We start from the raw sequence: 17,889 nt of genomic DNA on the forward strand, positions 1-17,889 counted from the left end.
TCGTATTCCACGTTGCCAGGGAGATTCACTCCCCTGGGTGTCTGATCCCACGTAGGGGGGAGGGCAGTGATTTCACCTTTCAAGTTGGCTTAGCTAGAGAGACAGGGCCACATCTGAGCAACAAAGAGGCATTCGGGAGGAGGCTCTTAGGCACAACCATAGGGAGGCCTAGCCTCTCCTTCAAGCAATGTTCTTTTTTTTTTTTTTTTTTTTAGTTCAGTTTTATTGAAATATATTCACCAACCATACAGTCATCCATGGTATACAATCAACTGTTCACAGTATGATCATATAGTTATGCGTTCATCACCACAATCTATTTCTGAACATTTTCCTTACATCAGAAAGAATCAGAATAAGAATAAAAAATAAAAGTGAAAAGAGAATACCCAAACCATCCCCCCATCCCACCCTATTTGTCATTTAGTTTTTACTCCCATTTTTCTACTGATTTTTTTTCTATTTTTTAACTTTGTTTATCAAAAAATTAAAAACAAACAGGCAAACAACAACCAAAAAAACCCCACAACATTTCAAACAAAGCAATGGAGTAAGGAAAACAAATAACCTAAAATAACTACTTTGCTTCCAATATGTTCCTACCATACCCCAAGAAAATTAATAAACCATGTCCAAACAGAGGAGTAAGAAAAACAAATAATCTAAAATAACTACATTGCTTCCAGCATGTTCCTACCATACCCCAAGAAAATTAACAACCCCTAAGAAAACAAAGGAATAAGAGAAAAAAAAACCTAAAATAACTCTATTGCTTCCAACATGATCTTACTATATCCAAGAAAGTTTACAAACCATAATCATTCCTGAGCATTCCCATAACATTGAGATTACCCTCCATAGTTTATCTGTTCTTATTAGATTATCATTCCCCCTCCACTAATTGGTATCTCTAGGTCCCCTACATTCTACAGTATAAAACATTGTACATTTTTCACAGAATTCACATTAGTGGTAACATACAATATCTCTCTTTTTGTGCCTGGCTTATTTTGCTCAGCATTATGTCTTTTTTTTTTTTTTTTTTTAATCTTCATTTTATTGAGATATATTCATATACCACGCAGTCATACAAAACAAATCGTACTTTCGATTGTTCACAGTACCATTACATAGTTGTACATTCATCACCCAAATCAATCCCTGACACCTTCATTAGCACACACACAAGAATAACAAGAATAATAATTAGAGTGAAAAGGAGCAATTGAAGTAAAAAAGAACACTGGGTACCTTTGTCTGTTTGTTTCCTTCCCCTATTTTTCTACTCATCCATTCATAAACTAGACAAAGTGGAGTGTGGTCCTTATGGCTTTCCCAATCCCCTTGTCACCCCTCATAAGCTACATTTTTATACAACTGTCTTTGAGATTCATGGGTTCTGGGTTGTAGTTTGATAGTTTCAGGTATCCACCACCAGCTACCCCAATTCTTTAGAACCTAAAAAGGGTTGTCTAAAGTGTGCATGAGAGTGCCCACCAGAGTGACCTCTCGGCTCCTTTTGGAATCTCTCTGCCACTGAAGCTTATTTCATTTCCTTTCACATCCCCCTTTTGGTCAAGAAGATGTTCTCCGTCCCACGATGCCAGGTCTACATTCCTCCCCGGGAGTCGTATTCCACGTTGCCAGGGAGATTCACTCCCCTGGGTGTCTGATCCCACGTAGTGGGGAGGGCAGTGATTTCACCTTTCAAGTTGGCTTAGCCAGAGAGAGAGGGCCACATCTGAGCAACAAAGAGGCATTCGGGAGGAGGCTCTTAGGCACAACCATAGGGAGGCCTAGCCTCTCCTTCAAGCAATGTTCTTTTAAAGTTGATGGAACAAGAAAAAGGGGTTCAAATATTTTAACTAACCATAGTAACTAAGAAAAATTTAAAATAATGAAATTATTAGAACTTAGATAAGAGAGTTGGGAGTAGTGTAGGAAGACTAAATTCTCATCTTTCTCATGCGGAATTGATCTTGTGTAATGTTGATAAATAATGAAGTAGCAATATAATCATATTATTTACAGTTGGGAAAGTAACCAGAAGAAGGGAAAACAGATAGGGTTACAGTGGGCTGTTTGGGGTTACAATGGGTTGTCCAGGAATGATGAGGAGTGGAACCAGTGGATATTGTTTTTCATTATGAATCTTCTAAATTATTTTTTTCATGTCCATTTGTTACTTTGACTAACATTTTAAGGGTCTTAATTTAAATAAATTGCAAAAATAAAACCTGGTAGATGAAGATAAAATGAAATTAATTTAGGTGATTGTTAAATTTCTTAGCTGTAAAGTGTTGTGATTCTTACCATACCTTACTTAGATATTCAGTTTAAATGATCCCAGTGGGTGAACTTTTTTTCTAATGATTTGGAGAAATTTTTAAATTGTTCTTGTAATTGAGAAAACAGAATTACCGTTGTAGCTATTTTTAAAGACCCTCTAATTTTTTTCTGACAGTGTGTTTACTAGGCATAATTTTTATCTTTAGTTTTGCCTAGTTTATAGTCTCTTGGTAAGGCTTTGAAAAGCATTGCTTTTTTTTCTTACTAACATGTCAATAAAAGAATATTAATTTTGTTATAAGTGCTTTGTTCTTTTAACATTCCTTCTTAAATTATTTCATTTGCTGTCATTCATGGGTGTTTAATTATCTAGATAATGTAGAGAATATTTTCAAAACAAAAGAAATTCCTTCATATGGCTGACCTTCTGTGCAAGAGCTGTAAGGATTTGTTTTGCCTTGTTCAACCCATGACTTAGTATAGGGTACCTCATGGTCTGCTGAACATGATATATGAACAGTGTAGAGCAGTAAAGGTTTTTGAGATTTTCCCTCCAAAGTTAAAGAAACTTAAAATTCCTGTTCAGTTAAGGATATGATATAAATTCAATAGGCAAAGGAAGTTCACAGCCTCTTAGTACCACCAACCTCCCTCCCTACTCTACTTCTCTAGTTAGTTACTTCTTTTCTTCCCTTTTTTCTTTCAGAAGGTCACATCTACTATGTGCTAGGTACTAGAAATAAGAAATAAGACAGTGCCATTTCTTAAGGAACTCATTGCTTAATAACTCCACTTATTTAACTCCAACCAAAACAAACAGAAACAAAAACCACCATACACCAAAAACACCTGAATTATGCCTAAAGGGCTAAATAAAGATACATTGTTTATTGTCCTGAAGATTTTAAGTAAACTGTTTCTGCTTTTAATGACTTATTACATGATCCTTTGGGTCAGATACCTTGTCTTCCGGAGACTCAGTTTGCTTCAGATACAGTGAGGAAATTGAAGTATATCAGCATCTCCCAAACAAGACCATTTTGTGAAGCAATTACAAATCCACATTTTCTACTCGGGATATTGGGAGTAGGCTGAGGGGAGAGGTTTTCATTCATCCTCTGAGAGAAGGCAAATAGAGAGGGTAAGTAGAAGGTGTAAAAACTGTATTGTGTGTAATGGGATAGCTGGCTGTCTTAGTTTTCTAGGACTTCTATAATAAAGTACCACAAACCGGATGGCAAAGTACTAAAAACTGGGTGGCTTAAAACAACAAAACTTTATCACCTCACAGTTCTGGAGGATAGAAGCCCTAAATCTGTAGGGGAAAATCCTTCCTTGCCTCTTCTTAGCTTCTGGTGGTTTGCCGGCAATCCTTGGGTTTCAATCTCTGCCTCAGTTGTCAGGTGGTGAACTGAATTTATGAATTAAGATATTCCTCTTACAGAACCCAAGGCATATTTATTACATAATGTGTGGTTTCAACTATTGAAGCGTGATTTTATTAAATTGTTCCTAACCACATTGACAAAAGAGAAATAAATTACTGGAGCTTTGAGTGTATATATTTATCTATAAAGAATTCTTAGGCATCTAAGTAATTTTGTAGTCTAGAGAAAGATGGACAAGTGATAACAAAGCAAAGATTCCAGTGTTGGGAATATGAAAAAAGCATTCTTAGTTCTACAGCTTTCTAATTGGAATTACAATAATCCTTTTCTTAACAAAAGATTTGTCTATCCCTTTTTACTATGTTTTTTGCAAGTTGAAAGATACTTTTTTTGCAGCAGCAGCAGCAGCAAGGAAAGGAAAGGAGGAAGGCTGCGGGGGTGGGGGAGCATACTGTCAAGGGCAGCTCACGGCACTTTATCATTTCTCGGAACTCTTGTCCCAGTGTACTATCTGACCTTCTGGACAGTTCTCAAGTGAATAGCAGGATCTTGTTGTTCCACCTTTTTTTTAAATACATTATTTTTGTGAAATTTAACATATATACATAACAGTGATAACTTTCTAAGTATGATTCACGGGTGGTTAGGAGCAAATTTCAAAGAATATTATGGGTTACAGTTCCACAATTTCACTTATTTCCTTATATAGGTAATAGTTACATAGGTAATTTCGAAGAATGTTATGGGTTACAGTTCCACAGTTGAGTTCTTTCCTTATTGTGAAATACAAGATATATACAGAAAGGTGATAACTTTCAAAGTACAATTTAACGAGTAGCTATAGAGCAAATGTCAAAGAATTAGTTATGCATTTGAAAAGTCAAGCAGCATTTTGGTTTTGATCTTGATTATTCAGACTCATAGGTTGAATTTTGACTGCATGTGCAGTCTTGGTTTTTGCATGGGAATTAATGTAATGCTTATAAATGAAAATGAACTCATTCAACTATCTTAAGTCAAACACAAAAATAATAATAATAAAACATACTGGCTTTGGGGGAATAATGTGTTTGAATGCATGTGCATTGCTAAACCACTGCAATAAGTGGCTCTGTAGTTAAAAAACCCTGGTAGAAGGTGCTTTGGCCTCGAAACGTTCTCTGTGAGACATCTAAATCAAGGGGATCCTAACAAGAGGGAGAGATCAGGACTGGCAAATTTGTCCTGTCGTTCTACCATTTTTAAGGTAGATTTTTTTTTCCCCAATTCAGCATTCCTTAAGTTGTTCTTCAGTCTCCATAGACCTCCAGAGTTCTAAGAGAGTTGAATCTGCCCTTTTATTTAGCAGTTTCTGACGGGGGACGTTCATGGGGATGTCTTACAGTGCCATCTTGATATCACTGGTTCATAAGTTTTAAATTAGAGCCTCTCTTCAATGGAGGCTATATAGTTCTAAGAATGTTGCATTGTGGAGTTCTTTCTACAGAGCTCTTCTGCATTTGCTTCTGTCCCAAGCCTCAGAGGTTTCACTGATACAGAACTGGAGATTACATTAATTTATCATCTTAGTATGTGCATATCATGCTTGTGCTACAAGTTTAGATTTTTCAGTTTCTCATGGAAGAATTTTTGTTTTTTCTCTCAGGGTTCCAGGGAAAGACAAGCTTCTTTGTTATTTCTTGGAGCTGGTGGGCTAAGTTCTTTTCTTTTCCACAATTAATAGCACTTCTAGACCTTTCTTTACGCACAACGTTAATTTCAGCTGTCTTGGCTCTGTCCCCTAATGGGCATTTAAACCTTAATTTAGCCACTAGAGGCAATACCTGGGGGTTGTGGTTCCTGGATTACTGAAGCGTTAGCTCTCACACTAAAAATGTTGAGTTTGGGTTTCCTGTTTTGTTAATGGCACATGGGTATTTAACCTACACTATTTTTGTTAATGCTATATTTTCAAGCATTTCACATTAGTTCAGTCCTCATTACTTTTAAAATCACTTACTTTTTTTGAAACTATCATAAACTTACAAAGATGTGGGAAGTATGATACAAAGAACTTATTTTTTCTGAACAATTTGAGAGTAATTTGTCAATCTGTTGACCCATTACCTACCCCAAATACTGTAATATTTATTTTCTATAATTCAAGATATTCTACAAAACTGTAATATAACCAGCAAAATCAGGAAGTTAGCATTGATAAATAGCAATAATCTAATACTGAGACTCATTCACGTTTCACCAATTGTCCTAATAAGATCTTTTATAGCAAAAGGATCCAGTTTAGAATTCCACATTGCACTGTTATATCTCTTTATTCTCTTTAAGTCTGGAACAGTTCCCTACTATTTCTTTGATTTTTATGACTGAGACTCTTGAGGATTATAGGCCATTTATTTTATAAAATGTCCTTCAATTTGGATTTGTATGTTTCCTCATGATTAATTTTAGTTTATGCATCTTTGGCAGGATATGACAGAAGTAATGCCATTTCTTATTACTGAAACCTATCAAATAGATTCATGATTTCAGTTTGTCTCATTATTGGTAATGTTCACTTTGATCATTTGATTAAGATAGTAGCTGACAAATTTCTCCACTGTGAAGTTAGTATTTTCCCTTTTGTAATCAGTAAATATTTTGTGGGGGGGTACTTTGAAGCCATGTAGATATCACATTTCTCATTAAACTTTTCATATATTCACCTATTGATTTATATCAGTAGAGACTCATAGTTTCTTATTCAGTGTGTTAAAATCCATGACTATCGTTATTTATTTTGATGCTCATTGCCTTTGTTTGACCAGTGGGAATCCATTCAAGCTGGTTTTTGAGTTCTTTTGAACTGTCTTCATCATTCCTTGAGCATTTCCTTGCTCTCAGGTCAAAAAAAAAAAAAAAGATGTGCTAGGATAACCTTATACTTCACCTGATCTTGCTCTTGAATCAACCATTTCTCTAAGTTGCCCTGGTTCCTTTTAGTTGAAAATGGTATGTAGAAGCCAAGATATGGGTACTATTATACTCATAGCTATTGAGATGTTGCTGCTCCCAGACCCTCTCAGTGGATAGAGCTAGGAATAAATGTGTGTATATATATGCATACATATATAAGCACACATTTACATTTATGTTTATTATATATATATCATATGATATATAACATGTATCAATCTGTATATGTTGAAAGCAGGAATTTACACTACCTCCAATTCCCATCCAATACCACAGGTTTCATTTTAGTTTATTTCCTTTTCCATGTTTATACCTTTCTTCTCTTTCAGTGAAAAATCTCATTTTATTATCCTTAATATATTTACTTTATTTGATAAATCACCCTTGAAGTAACCAATCTACCATTTTTGCTGCCATCTACTTCCCTATATGGAAACCTTTTATCCTCGGATTCAGACTTCTCGAGCTGAGTGGCCCTTTTGCAGGATCACCCCCTCATCCCGCCCAGCTTCTGACTTCCCACAGTAGGCTGCCTGCCCCACCATGAGGAATCCTCCTTTCCCCATTCAGACCTGATAACCTGTTCTGGAATGCTGCAACCTACCTCCCCAGCCCCCTTCCCCAAGGATATCTACCTTGCCTTGGTCTGCCCCACCTAATGAATTTAGGACTGAATTATTCAGGAAAAGGAAGATGTCAAATGTTTTTGACATAGTATTTTCGGAGGCTATATTCCTGAGTATCATAAATCTAATTAATGGAAAATTAATGGAAAAATAAGGCTTGTTTTACAGAAATGTTTTATAGTGAACTATAAATTTCCTAAAATTTTCCATAAAGTGAGAGATAACTACAATAGAAAAACATTAGTATTCACATTTGAGCTTGCCTTCAAGAGTTAATATTTAAACTAGTATCAGTATAGTTTTATTCCTGTACTAGAAAGATGCCTGTATCTGAAATTTAAATCAATTCTTATGTGGTTTTTAGAATTAAGAAATAATGAAACATTAAATACAGTAGTCAAAGATTGCATGTCAATCTTAATTATCTTACTTTCAAATTTGACTTAAGCATCATAGGAATGCAGCCACATGGTAGTTTTACGGGTTGAGCAGTGCTCTAGAGGGGTTGATAAAATGTGGCTGTGGATCGTGATTCAGAAATATATAAATGCAGAAGTGATAACATCTGTAGAGTAGTGACTGAAATAATTTGATAAATTTTCTCTAGATGTATTGGTTTCCTTTGATTAATGGTAGCAGATACTAAATGCAGGATTAGAGTGATAATGTACTGAATTTTGCCTTTTCATTTTTTAAGACGATCTCTACCCTTTACTACGCTTTTGTTCTGTGTGCCTTAAAAAGTACTTTAATCTCATCCAGGCTCATATCTTTAAAATGGGATCTACATGCTGATGACTTCCAAGTGTAAATTTCCAGCCCTAAATCCAACCTGAATTGACTGTTTAATGTCTTCACTTGGATGTGTAAAAAAAATAGCTCACACTCAATATGTTCAAAACGAAGTTCCTAAAATTCCTTCTGAAAACAAGTTGCTGCTTTAGTCATTTCCACTCAGTTCATGAGAATTCCTTTTTTTCCATTTGGGAATTCTGTAACCTGTCCCTTCATAACCCAGAATCTAACTACTACTCACTACCTCCACTGCCAACAGCCTACTCTAACCAATCATCCTCTTTCACCTGGATCACTGCAGTAGCCTATTAAGTCATTTCTCTGCTTCCAACTCTGTTCCTCTTTAGCGTTAACAGTCAAAGTGATGTTTTAAAAAAGCAAGTTAGAACATGTCACATTTGTATTTAGAATTCTCCAGTGACTTTCTGTCTCATTCAGTGAAGAAGTCTAAATCCCTATCATGGATTACAAGGCCTACAATGATCTGGACCCCTACCTACCCTTAACCCTCTCTGAACTCAGCTTCTGCCGTTCTTCTCCTCACCCACTACATTCTAGCCACATTGACTTCCTTGTTGTTCCTCATACAAAACAGGCATTGTCCCACATGAGGGCCTTTGCACTTGCTGGAATGTTCTTCTTTATTTTTGTTGAGTCTTTACTTTAAAGTTACCATCTCAGAAGGCCTTTCCTGATGTCCTATGTAATTCCTTTCTTGCTTTATTATTTTTCTTTAACACTTATCAATATCTAATATGGCATATATTTTAACTTAAGTTGTTTATTGTCTATCTCCCCTATAATTTAAACTGAGTTGGAAGGTTTTTGCCTCCAGTGTTGTATTTCATTGTCCACATTCATACTTTATTTATAGTAAGTGCTCAATAAATATTTGTTGAAGGAATGAATCACACCTAAACCATTCCACTGAAATGAAATAAATTATCAGCTCATTTGTGGTAGTAAAATTTATTTATTAGGAAATTTGAAGCAATATCTGTTATATTTTTATCTAAAATTTAACAATTATAAGGAAGGTATGAGAAAATGAGCACTGATGTACAGCTGGTTGGAGTTTAACTTGGTCAGCCTATCTGGAGGACTATGTAACAATAACAAGAAAAAGCCTATAAAAATGAACAAATCTTAGGAATTTTGCTTCTTGGAATTTATCCTCCTGAAATGAATAACTGTAGACATGCATCAAGTTCTAGGTTCAAACATGTTTATTTCAGTGTAGTTCATAATAGTGAAAAGTTGAAAACTTGGCAAACCTTCAAAAAAGAGGTGATTAGTAAACTGCGGTAAAGTTAAACAGTGGAATTCTATGTAACCATTAAAAGTTATTCTGAGTAGGATATGCAAATTCACAGAGACAGAGGAAGTATATAGGACAGATTGTGGGGAAGAGGAATGGGGAGTTAACGAATAATGGGTGTAGGGAAACTTCTGATGATAGATGATGGTGACAGTAGCACAACATTGTGAATGTGACTAGTCCCACTGAATGATGTACTTGGGAGTGGTTGAGATGGGGATGTTTATGTTGCATATGTGTTTCCACGATTAAAACAAAGAGAGACAGAGACTAAAGTGACAGTGACAATTAAATGCAAAACATGATCCAGATCTAATAATGGAGGAGAAAAGACCTAAAAGGATAAATGAAAAAATTGGAATATACACTGTAAGCTTTATACCATTGTTAAATTTCTTGAACTTGGTAACTGTAGTTAATTGAATATCTGAGTTCTTAGGAAATGTACATTAAGATATTGTGTTAAAGTAGCATGAAGTATACAGTCTACTCATATGTTTAGAAAATGGATGGATGGATGGATGTATAGAATGACATGGTAAATGTGACAAAATGTTAAAAGTTGGTGGATCTGGTATCTAGGTGGGTAGGGGTATGTTGGAGTTCTCTGTATGGGTTTTGTATTATTTTTGCAACTGTCCTGTAAGTTTGAAATTATTTCAAAATAAAAAGCTTAGAAGAACTAAGTAAATCTGAATAAAGTATGGACTTTAATTAGTAATAATATATCAGTATTGGTTCAATAATTTTGACAACTGTACCATGCTGATGTAAGATGTTAGTATTAGGGGAAAGTGGGCATGTGGCATATGGAAATTCTCTGTCCTATCTTTGCCTCTTTTCTGTAAATCTATAAAGTTTAATAGAAAAAAAAAGAACCAGTGGTAAGGAGTGATTACTTAGGACTGTTCTTACGGGGTGATAAACATTATGAACACACTAAATACCACTGAATTATACACTTTAAAATTTTGTATTTTATAGGAATTTTACCTTAAAAAAAAGAAAAGAACCAGTGTGACTCAAATAAAGGACTTTGTTGGAAAAAAGTTATGCTCTAGATTAAATTGTCATAGAAATGTGTTTAGTATATATTAACTAAAAATAGATTACAAAATAGTACATATGTTATTATTCTCCCTGGTGGCTCTCTTTTAAAGTGTAAATGCACAGAAAAAGTTCTGAAAGTTCCACAGTGTTAACGACTGTTTTCTCTGGATGTGAGGTGCTTTGTCAGTTAAAAAAAATTTATTCTTATTGGCTTTTTTCAAATTTTCTTCTGAAGAGCTAATGTGAAGTAGCAAACTCTACTAGATTGTTCGCCCTATACACCTTGCTTTATTTTTCTTCTTAGTATTTATCACTCTTACATGCTATACTTTTTAATGTGCATTATCTGTCTGTCCCCACCCCCACAAGAAAGAAACTTAAGGGCAGAAACTTTGTATGTTTTGTTCACTGCTGGGTCCTAAGGAAAAAGTCTAGCATATACTAGTAGGTTCTTCATAAATATGTGTTGAATAAAGAAATGAATATATTGTTTGGTTATAAGGAAGAAAGTTATTGTAAATAAAATTTTGAAAAAAAATGCCACTAAAGGAAATAAATGGTGTATAGAAGACAAATGCCACATTTTATAACATTCAATTTTAATATCAGAAGGAATTGGTAATAGATAATTAAAAATTTTTAATAAAATTTCCCCCCATGTTTTTCAGGTTTCCAAATATTCTTTACAGAAGAAAGTGAGTGAAATGGTAAGGAAATTGCAAAATTATACATATTTTTCTTGTATTTCTTATAAGGTAAATAGTATTTTTGTCAATATAAATGAGACATTTATAATACAGAAAGGAATCACTGAAACTGGTTATTACTATCCCTTTCAAAGGCCTTACTTATTATTTAAAATACAGCTTAAATTGATTATTTCACAAATTTATTTCCAGATTACATAGTACTTATATATTATAAAATAAAATAAGTAGATTTTACGTAATTCCCAAATTGTTGATAGATGTCTTATATTAAAGACAAAAAATAAACAACACTCTAAAACCTCTTGTTTTATTAATGTTTTCCAGGCAATTATGCAAACATGTAGTTATTTATTATAGTCTGAAAAATTGAAATAACATAAATATGAAGTAGCATTCAAATACACTTGGGATATGGTACTCATCCTTTATCATTCAACAAGTATTTATTTGTTGTGCTTTCCTCTTCTATAGTATATTAAAAATTGATGTTTGCATTTTAAGAGCTTAATTTTTTACAGAATATGTACTTTCATATTCTCCCTTTCCAGTCCTCTTTGATTCAGAATGGTATTTTTTTTTCTGTGTTTTTTATTGAGCAAAATTATCCCGTATCACTTAAATCTTTGGAGGTCATCTTAGGTGGGTTTATGCTCTTCCAATCTTCATTCTTTGGAGCAAACTTACATGGCAAGTAAAATTAATTTTTGAATAAGGTTATGTATTATATACATGAGAAATAAGAAATGAGAGATTACTCCTTATGACATTAAATACAAAAACATAAAGTATTTTGCTTCTTGAAATTGTTTTGGTGTGTTAGAAAATAAAAGAGCTATAAAAAGATTGCTAAGGTTGATTGAATAAAAGATGTGAAAGTTCTGTTGCTGTTCAACTGGAAAGAATAAAGATCATACTGTCAGACTACTTTAAACTGTGATTTTAATTAAGAAGCTGAAAAACTAGATTCCAGTTTAGCTTTAAGTACCATGACATTTGTACTGAAAGTCATCTTCAACGCTACGGTAGTTTTACACAAAATATAGTGAAATTGAATGATGTGCCCTCTGACCTGGGAGATAACGCTACACGTTAAAGATCAAAGGCAACATAAAATGTATTTTATTTTATTCCACTTTAAGATTTCATCAAACAAATACTTATAATCTAAAAGAAACATTGCAACATGCAATATACTTACACTATTTTTTGGTCACTTCTGAACTTTTTGTTATTGTGAATTACAGCCTCATAAGAACCTATTTGACTTATAGCCATAAAATTTTTTTCTGACAGTTCAAAATATTAAATAACTGCCTTAAAATAATTTTGTATGTTGGTATGTATGTTTAATATTTTATGCCCATTCTGACAAAATTTTTTTAGATAATTGATTTAAAAGTTAAAAATAATCTTTTTCTAAATATTCTTACGTTATATAAGCCAGATGACCTGTTTAGACAAAGTGCTATATAGCTTCAGTAATTCAATTCATCTTTTCTTATTCAAAGCAATCATTATTATTTTATACTATTTGATTCTAGATTCTTTGGGCAAGGCAGGGAACAAAATAGCCACTAATATCAAGGCAGGACTTTGGGGAGAAACAGATAAAGTTAAGTGTTTGAAAAGAAATAATTTTAAAAATAGTTAAGAACCTTTGAAAAAAGAGTTTGTGAAAAAAAAGAGTAGGTGAGCTTTTAACTACTGTTAAATTTTTGACTTTTTGGAATTCAAAAATCTGGTAGTTTTGCAGAGGTGGTGATATGTCCCTAAATAAATTAACACAATCATGAAGCTGAAGATTCATCCGTCCCTAAAAGTACTCAAACCTCCTCTTGGAAAAAAATCACCGTCATTATCAATATAAAGAATGCACAAAACATACATTAAAAATAAACTGTAGAACATCAAATTAACTCTGTGATTTGGTCATTGCTGAAAATCTTTCCTGTTTTCTTCAGTGATTACTGTATAGGTGACTATGTTGTGTAACTGAGAGCTATCAAAGGTTAACGAAGGAAGTAAAAACTTAACGAAATCATCTTAAAGATAACCCTAAGAATGATCAATATTTTTCTTTTTGTATATCACTTTGTTCTAAAGAAAAAACTTAGAAAAAATTTTTCTTTTTTAAATGAAAACAAGCTTTCAATATTGAAAATTTTGATATGATTGAGAACCACCACATATTTCCTTTCAGTGTAGAATGTTTTTAGACTAAAGACTTCCCTGGAAATAATCTCTATGATGATAAATATTATGTATGTCTGTACACACATACATCATTAGCAGTGTAACTTTAGATTTTTAATTTAGTATATGCCTTATATTTGTGACTCAAAAGGTTAGGATATCTTAAGAAAAATGTCATAGGTTTAAAAAATTCGTAATCCATTGACTTAGTTTGAATTCATGTTGAAGAAATTGAAAGATAATTGCGATAATAGAAACAAAGAGTATATGAAGTTTATTTTTGGATTTGTATCTTTTCCTCTAAAATTTACTCATAACAAACTAATTATTTTAAGGGAAATTAATTTTATAAAAGTTTCAAATTAGTCTCCTTAAGTAAATAGGAAAAGGAGAGATTGCAAAACTATGCCTTTTGTTAGTAAATATATTTCTAAAAATGTTATATGTAAATATTATTATATTATTCCTATTTTAAATGGCTCGAGGCAGTAAAGTAAATGTTTGCAGATTATATATTTATACATGTGCTGCCTTTTCTCTCCCTAATCTTGATTTTCATAATTAGTTTATTTAAAATGAGGTACACATGTTTTTTACAAAGCAATGAATCCTGACATTTATTTGTGGATGGATTCTTCATATTTAGTAGTAAAAATTGTATTATATTTTTTATAATAATATAAATTGAATATAGAAGTAAAAAGAACAAAAACCATGTGCACTTAACTATTTCTTAGTCATCTCAATTTAATAATCTATATTTAATATTATGATAAAGTATATAATATTAAAGTGTTAATAATAGCACCATCAACTTATTTGTATTATTCTTTAAGATGGTCTTAGATCTCTCGAGTAGGTATAACCAATCTTGTTTATTGTTGCTCTCCCCCAAATTTAAACTATTTGCTGTAAGTTACACAATTAGTGGCAAATTTAACCAATGGCCTCTTCATCTCATTATCGAAATTAATTCAGGGCAGCCTACTAGGCCCTTATGGACTTATATGGGCTAATAAGCTATAGGGGACCAAGTTATTTGAAAGTCTTAACAGTATTTATGATGACCATTGAATAGGCTAATGTATTTGAAATCAGGATTATGTCATGCAAACAAAAGAAACTGCATTTTAATTTAATTAAACTTTGGCCTCAAGCATAAGATGTTGGAATAGAGTATATCACAAATGTGTAGAGAGCTTTCTCTTAAAGTGACTTAGTAGTTGTGTGACCTTTGGCAAGTTATCTACCTTGTCTTTGTATCTTTGTATTTTATATTTATAAAAATATTTGTATTTTTAGCCAACAGGATTGTTAACTTTTATAAGCATTAGCAGCCTATTTCATTCACCATTTTTTAGCTGAAAGGTTAAGGAACTCTTTGTGGGATCATGTGTAAATATGCAGTGAACAATATTCTCATAAAGGATGCACAAATACTGATTTGAATTGAAAATTTGAAAAATTCCTTGAAATGAAAAAAAAATGCCTTCAGGTCAATTTTCAGTGAAATTGTGTTGATTTCTATACATCTACTGAGAGCTAATATGATAGCTCTCTGATCTTAAGTGGCATATTAGAGAAAGGTAATATGGTTCATTATTGTTTAGTGCTTAATTATTGATTATAGTAACTACTTGGGTGGGCGTAATGTTTCAGGAGTTAAGTACACCTGTTAACTTGTTTACATTTATTACTGCTTCACAATTAATTCAAATGACTAAAAAGTGAATTTGAAAAGCCCACAGAAGAACATGAGAAACTTTTAACTTATCTATCATAATCATTCCCAATATTATTATCACTTTGCTTAAAGTCATTAGAAAGTAATTTTGAAAAAGTAAAAGCTCTCGTCAGATTTATGGAGATAAGTATGACTTAATTTGTAATATGTGTTCTTTTTTAATTTTAAAGATGGATGTTCTTATTCCAAATTAAAATTAATTGAAAGTGTTGAAGGAACTTTTATCATTTAGGGAATAATAATAATAAATCATTGTATATTGTGCTTAATGTGTGATAGTCACTGTTCTTAGTTCTTTGTATGTATTAATTCATTTTTTCTTCACAACAGCCCTGTGAGGGGGATACTATTGTAATCTCCATTTAAAGACAAGGTGGATAACTTGCCAAAGGTGACACAACTACCAAGTCACAGAGGCAGGATTTAAAGATAGGCAGACTAGCTTTTGACCACTGTGCCTGTACTTTAGTTCTAAGCAACACGAATAGACTCTGGTTAACCTATGCAAAACCTCACAATCAACCAGAGAGTGGAGAATGGGTTTGAGAACATACAGAGACCAGGGTAATTCCAGAGTGTGTGAAGCAGGATGTAGGAACCTATGAAGAGGTTTCGTATCAGTCTGGATAGGATCATCCTTGAACTCCTTTAGTTTTATAATATTTTTGCTCAAGATTCATATTTCTAGAAGGTAGACATAAATTGGTATATTTTGGGTAATATTCCCTACCCTTGACTAAGGAATAGGATCCCCAAATTTAGTCCTACTAGATTGTAAGAAGAAAGAAATATTTTAATAAAGTAAATAGTAGGACTCTTATGTAAGGGAAATGGATGTTGCCCAAGCAAAATCTAACAAATGTCCACTGTCGGAACTCTAGAGGACAATAGTCCATTCAGAAAATAATTAGTGAGTGTCAATTTATGGGCCTATGCTGCTATTGATATTAGCACTGCTCATCACAGAAATGAAACAGGTGAAAAAATTAATGAAAGTTGTGAACCAATGATTCTGCTAATGCCAAGTCAGGATAAAAACCATTAAAAAATACTGTTGATCCAATTAACCTGACATTTCTCTTTAAAATTTTTTTATATTATGCTTTAGATTTTGGGTTTCATTGTCTATTTACTGAAGTTTTTGTTTTATCAAAAAGAATACATTTGGTTATTAATAAAGTCATATTCTAAGTATAGTAAAACAAGCTCTTTTATCTGAAAGAAGTGAAGACCCATCTTAGATTATGTATAGGGTGCCATTTTTGCCAATTATGTCTCCCAGTTTCAGTAGACTTTGTACTATACTGTATTCCTTCCCTGTCATTGATAGAGATATGATGTCTTTCATATCATTTTTAATTCAGTGCTATATTTATTAAAATTAATTTCAGAAAAATTACCTGTTTTGATAATGCACATCAAAATTATGTCAACAAAATGAAAGGACAAGGAATCAAAACATGTATCTAGATATGTCCTGATTATTCACATGATTAAGAGAGAAAAATAATTTCTAAATTATTAAGAGTACTGCTTTCATTTTCCCTTCACTTAGCTTACTGCTGAATTGATTAACTTTTCTATAAGTAAAACAGCCAACTAATTTTGAAAAAAAAATTGTGAACAAGGAAAATATAACCTGAAGTATGTATTTTATTATAGGAAAAATTTTTTCTTTAATTTTACATAGATTTAGAAACATCTTCTAACATTTCCTTCTCATTTATCTATGGTATATTAATAACAACAGTTGTTTACCACAATATATTTATATAACATTTTAAATTACTCCTCAAAATAGGAACAACAGGTCCAGTTTCATCTTTTGGCTAAAGAAGATCATCATAAGCAACTGAATGAAATTGAGAAATACTATGCCACAATAACAAATCAGTTTGGATTGGTAAAAGAGAATCATGAAAAGTTAGAACAAAATGGTAGGCAATATTTTATTTAAACATATGTATTTGATAGGGAATGTTTAAATGAACTTATTTGTAATGAATAAATTGAATTTATCTGATTCTGTAATGGTAAATGGCAGTTTAATAAATATTACTTAAATTCTCAATAATAATTATATACATTACATTGGCAGTAATAACTTCTTTAAAATGTACACTGAATATAATGTTTTCCTAAATATCTTTCATGTTGCAGTACAGGAAGCATTACAGTTAAACAAAAGACTTTCAGCTTTAAATAAAAAACAAGAATCTGAAATATGCAGCTTAAAGAAGGTACGATTGGCACAGTTTCATAGTATTATGTAAAGATTATATTTGAAAATAATTAGTTATATGGAATATTACTAAAAAATAGTTGGGTTTTTTTTTGGCAGGAGGATAACTAAAATGTTTTTTTTAAATTAACTACCAGTTTGTTTATTCTGAAAGCAAATGTGTAGTAATAATTACTCGGACTTTTAATGATCAGAAAGTTGTAATAAGGAGCTCTTACAATAACATAGAATTAACAATATGTATTTTTCCTTTCTTCCTGTTTACTTTTTTAAAAAAACAGTTTTATTCACACTCCATACAATCCATCCTAAGTGTACAATCAGTGGCTCTTGGTATAATCCCATGATTGTGCATCTACTACCACAATCTATATGAGAACATTCCCATTTCTTCCAAAAAGAAAAGAAAAAATCCCATACCCCTCACTTATGTCCCCCTATTATTAATATTTAGCTTTGGTATAGTGGCTTTTTTACAGTTAATGAAAGGATATTACAGTGTTACTGTTAAATGTAGATCTTAGTTTGTATAATTGTATGTTCCCATATACGATCCCATTTTTAACAGCTGATAATAAATTA

At 32.4% G+C, this 17,889-nt stretch overlaps 1 protein-coding gene across 2 annotated transcripts in view; it reads left to right on the forward strand.

Annotated features, from left to right (window-relative positions):
- Window positions 1-17,889, forward strand: part of CCDC73 (coiled-coil domain containing 73) — a 250,565-nt gene that overhangs the window by 136,793 nt on the left and 95,883 nt on the right. The window contains exons 8-10 of one of the 2 annotated variants that reach the window (XM_037838965.1): window positions 11,087-11,125; window positions 16,867-17,002; window positions 17,226-17,305. In XM_037838965.1, the coding sequence (XP_037694893.1) occupies window positions 11,087-11,125; window positions 16,867-17,002; window positions 17,226-17,305 (255 nt within the window). Of the gene's footprint in view, window positions 1-11,086; window positions 11,126-16,866; window positions 17,003-17,225; window positions 17,306-17,889 lie in introns of those variants that run through there. The other variant, XM_037838966.1, reaches the window with a different exon arrangement.

Source organism: Choloepus didactylus, chromosome 6 (genome assembly GCF_015220235.1).
Source record: "Choloepus didactylus isolate mChoDid1 chromosome 6, mChoDid1.pri, whole genome shotgun sequence".
Lineage (NCBI taxonomy): Eukaryota > Metazoa > Chordata > Mammalia > Pilosa > Megalonychidae > Choloepus > Choloepus didactylus.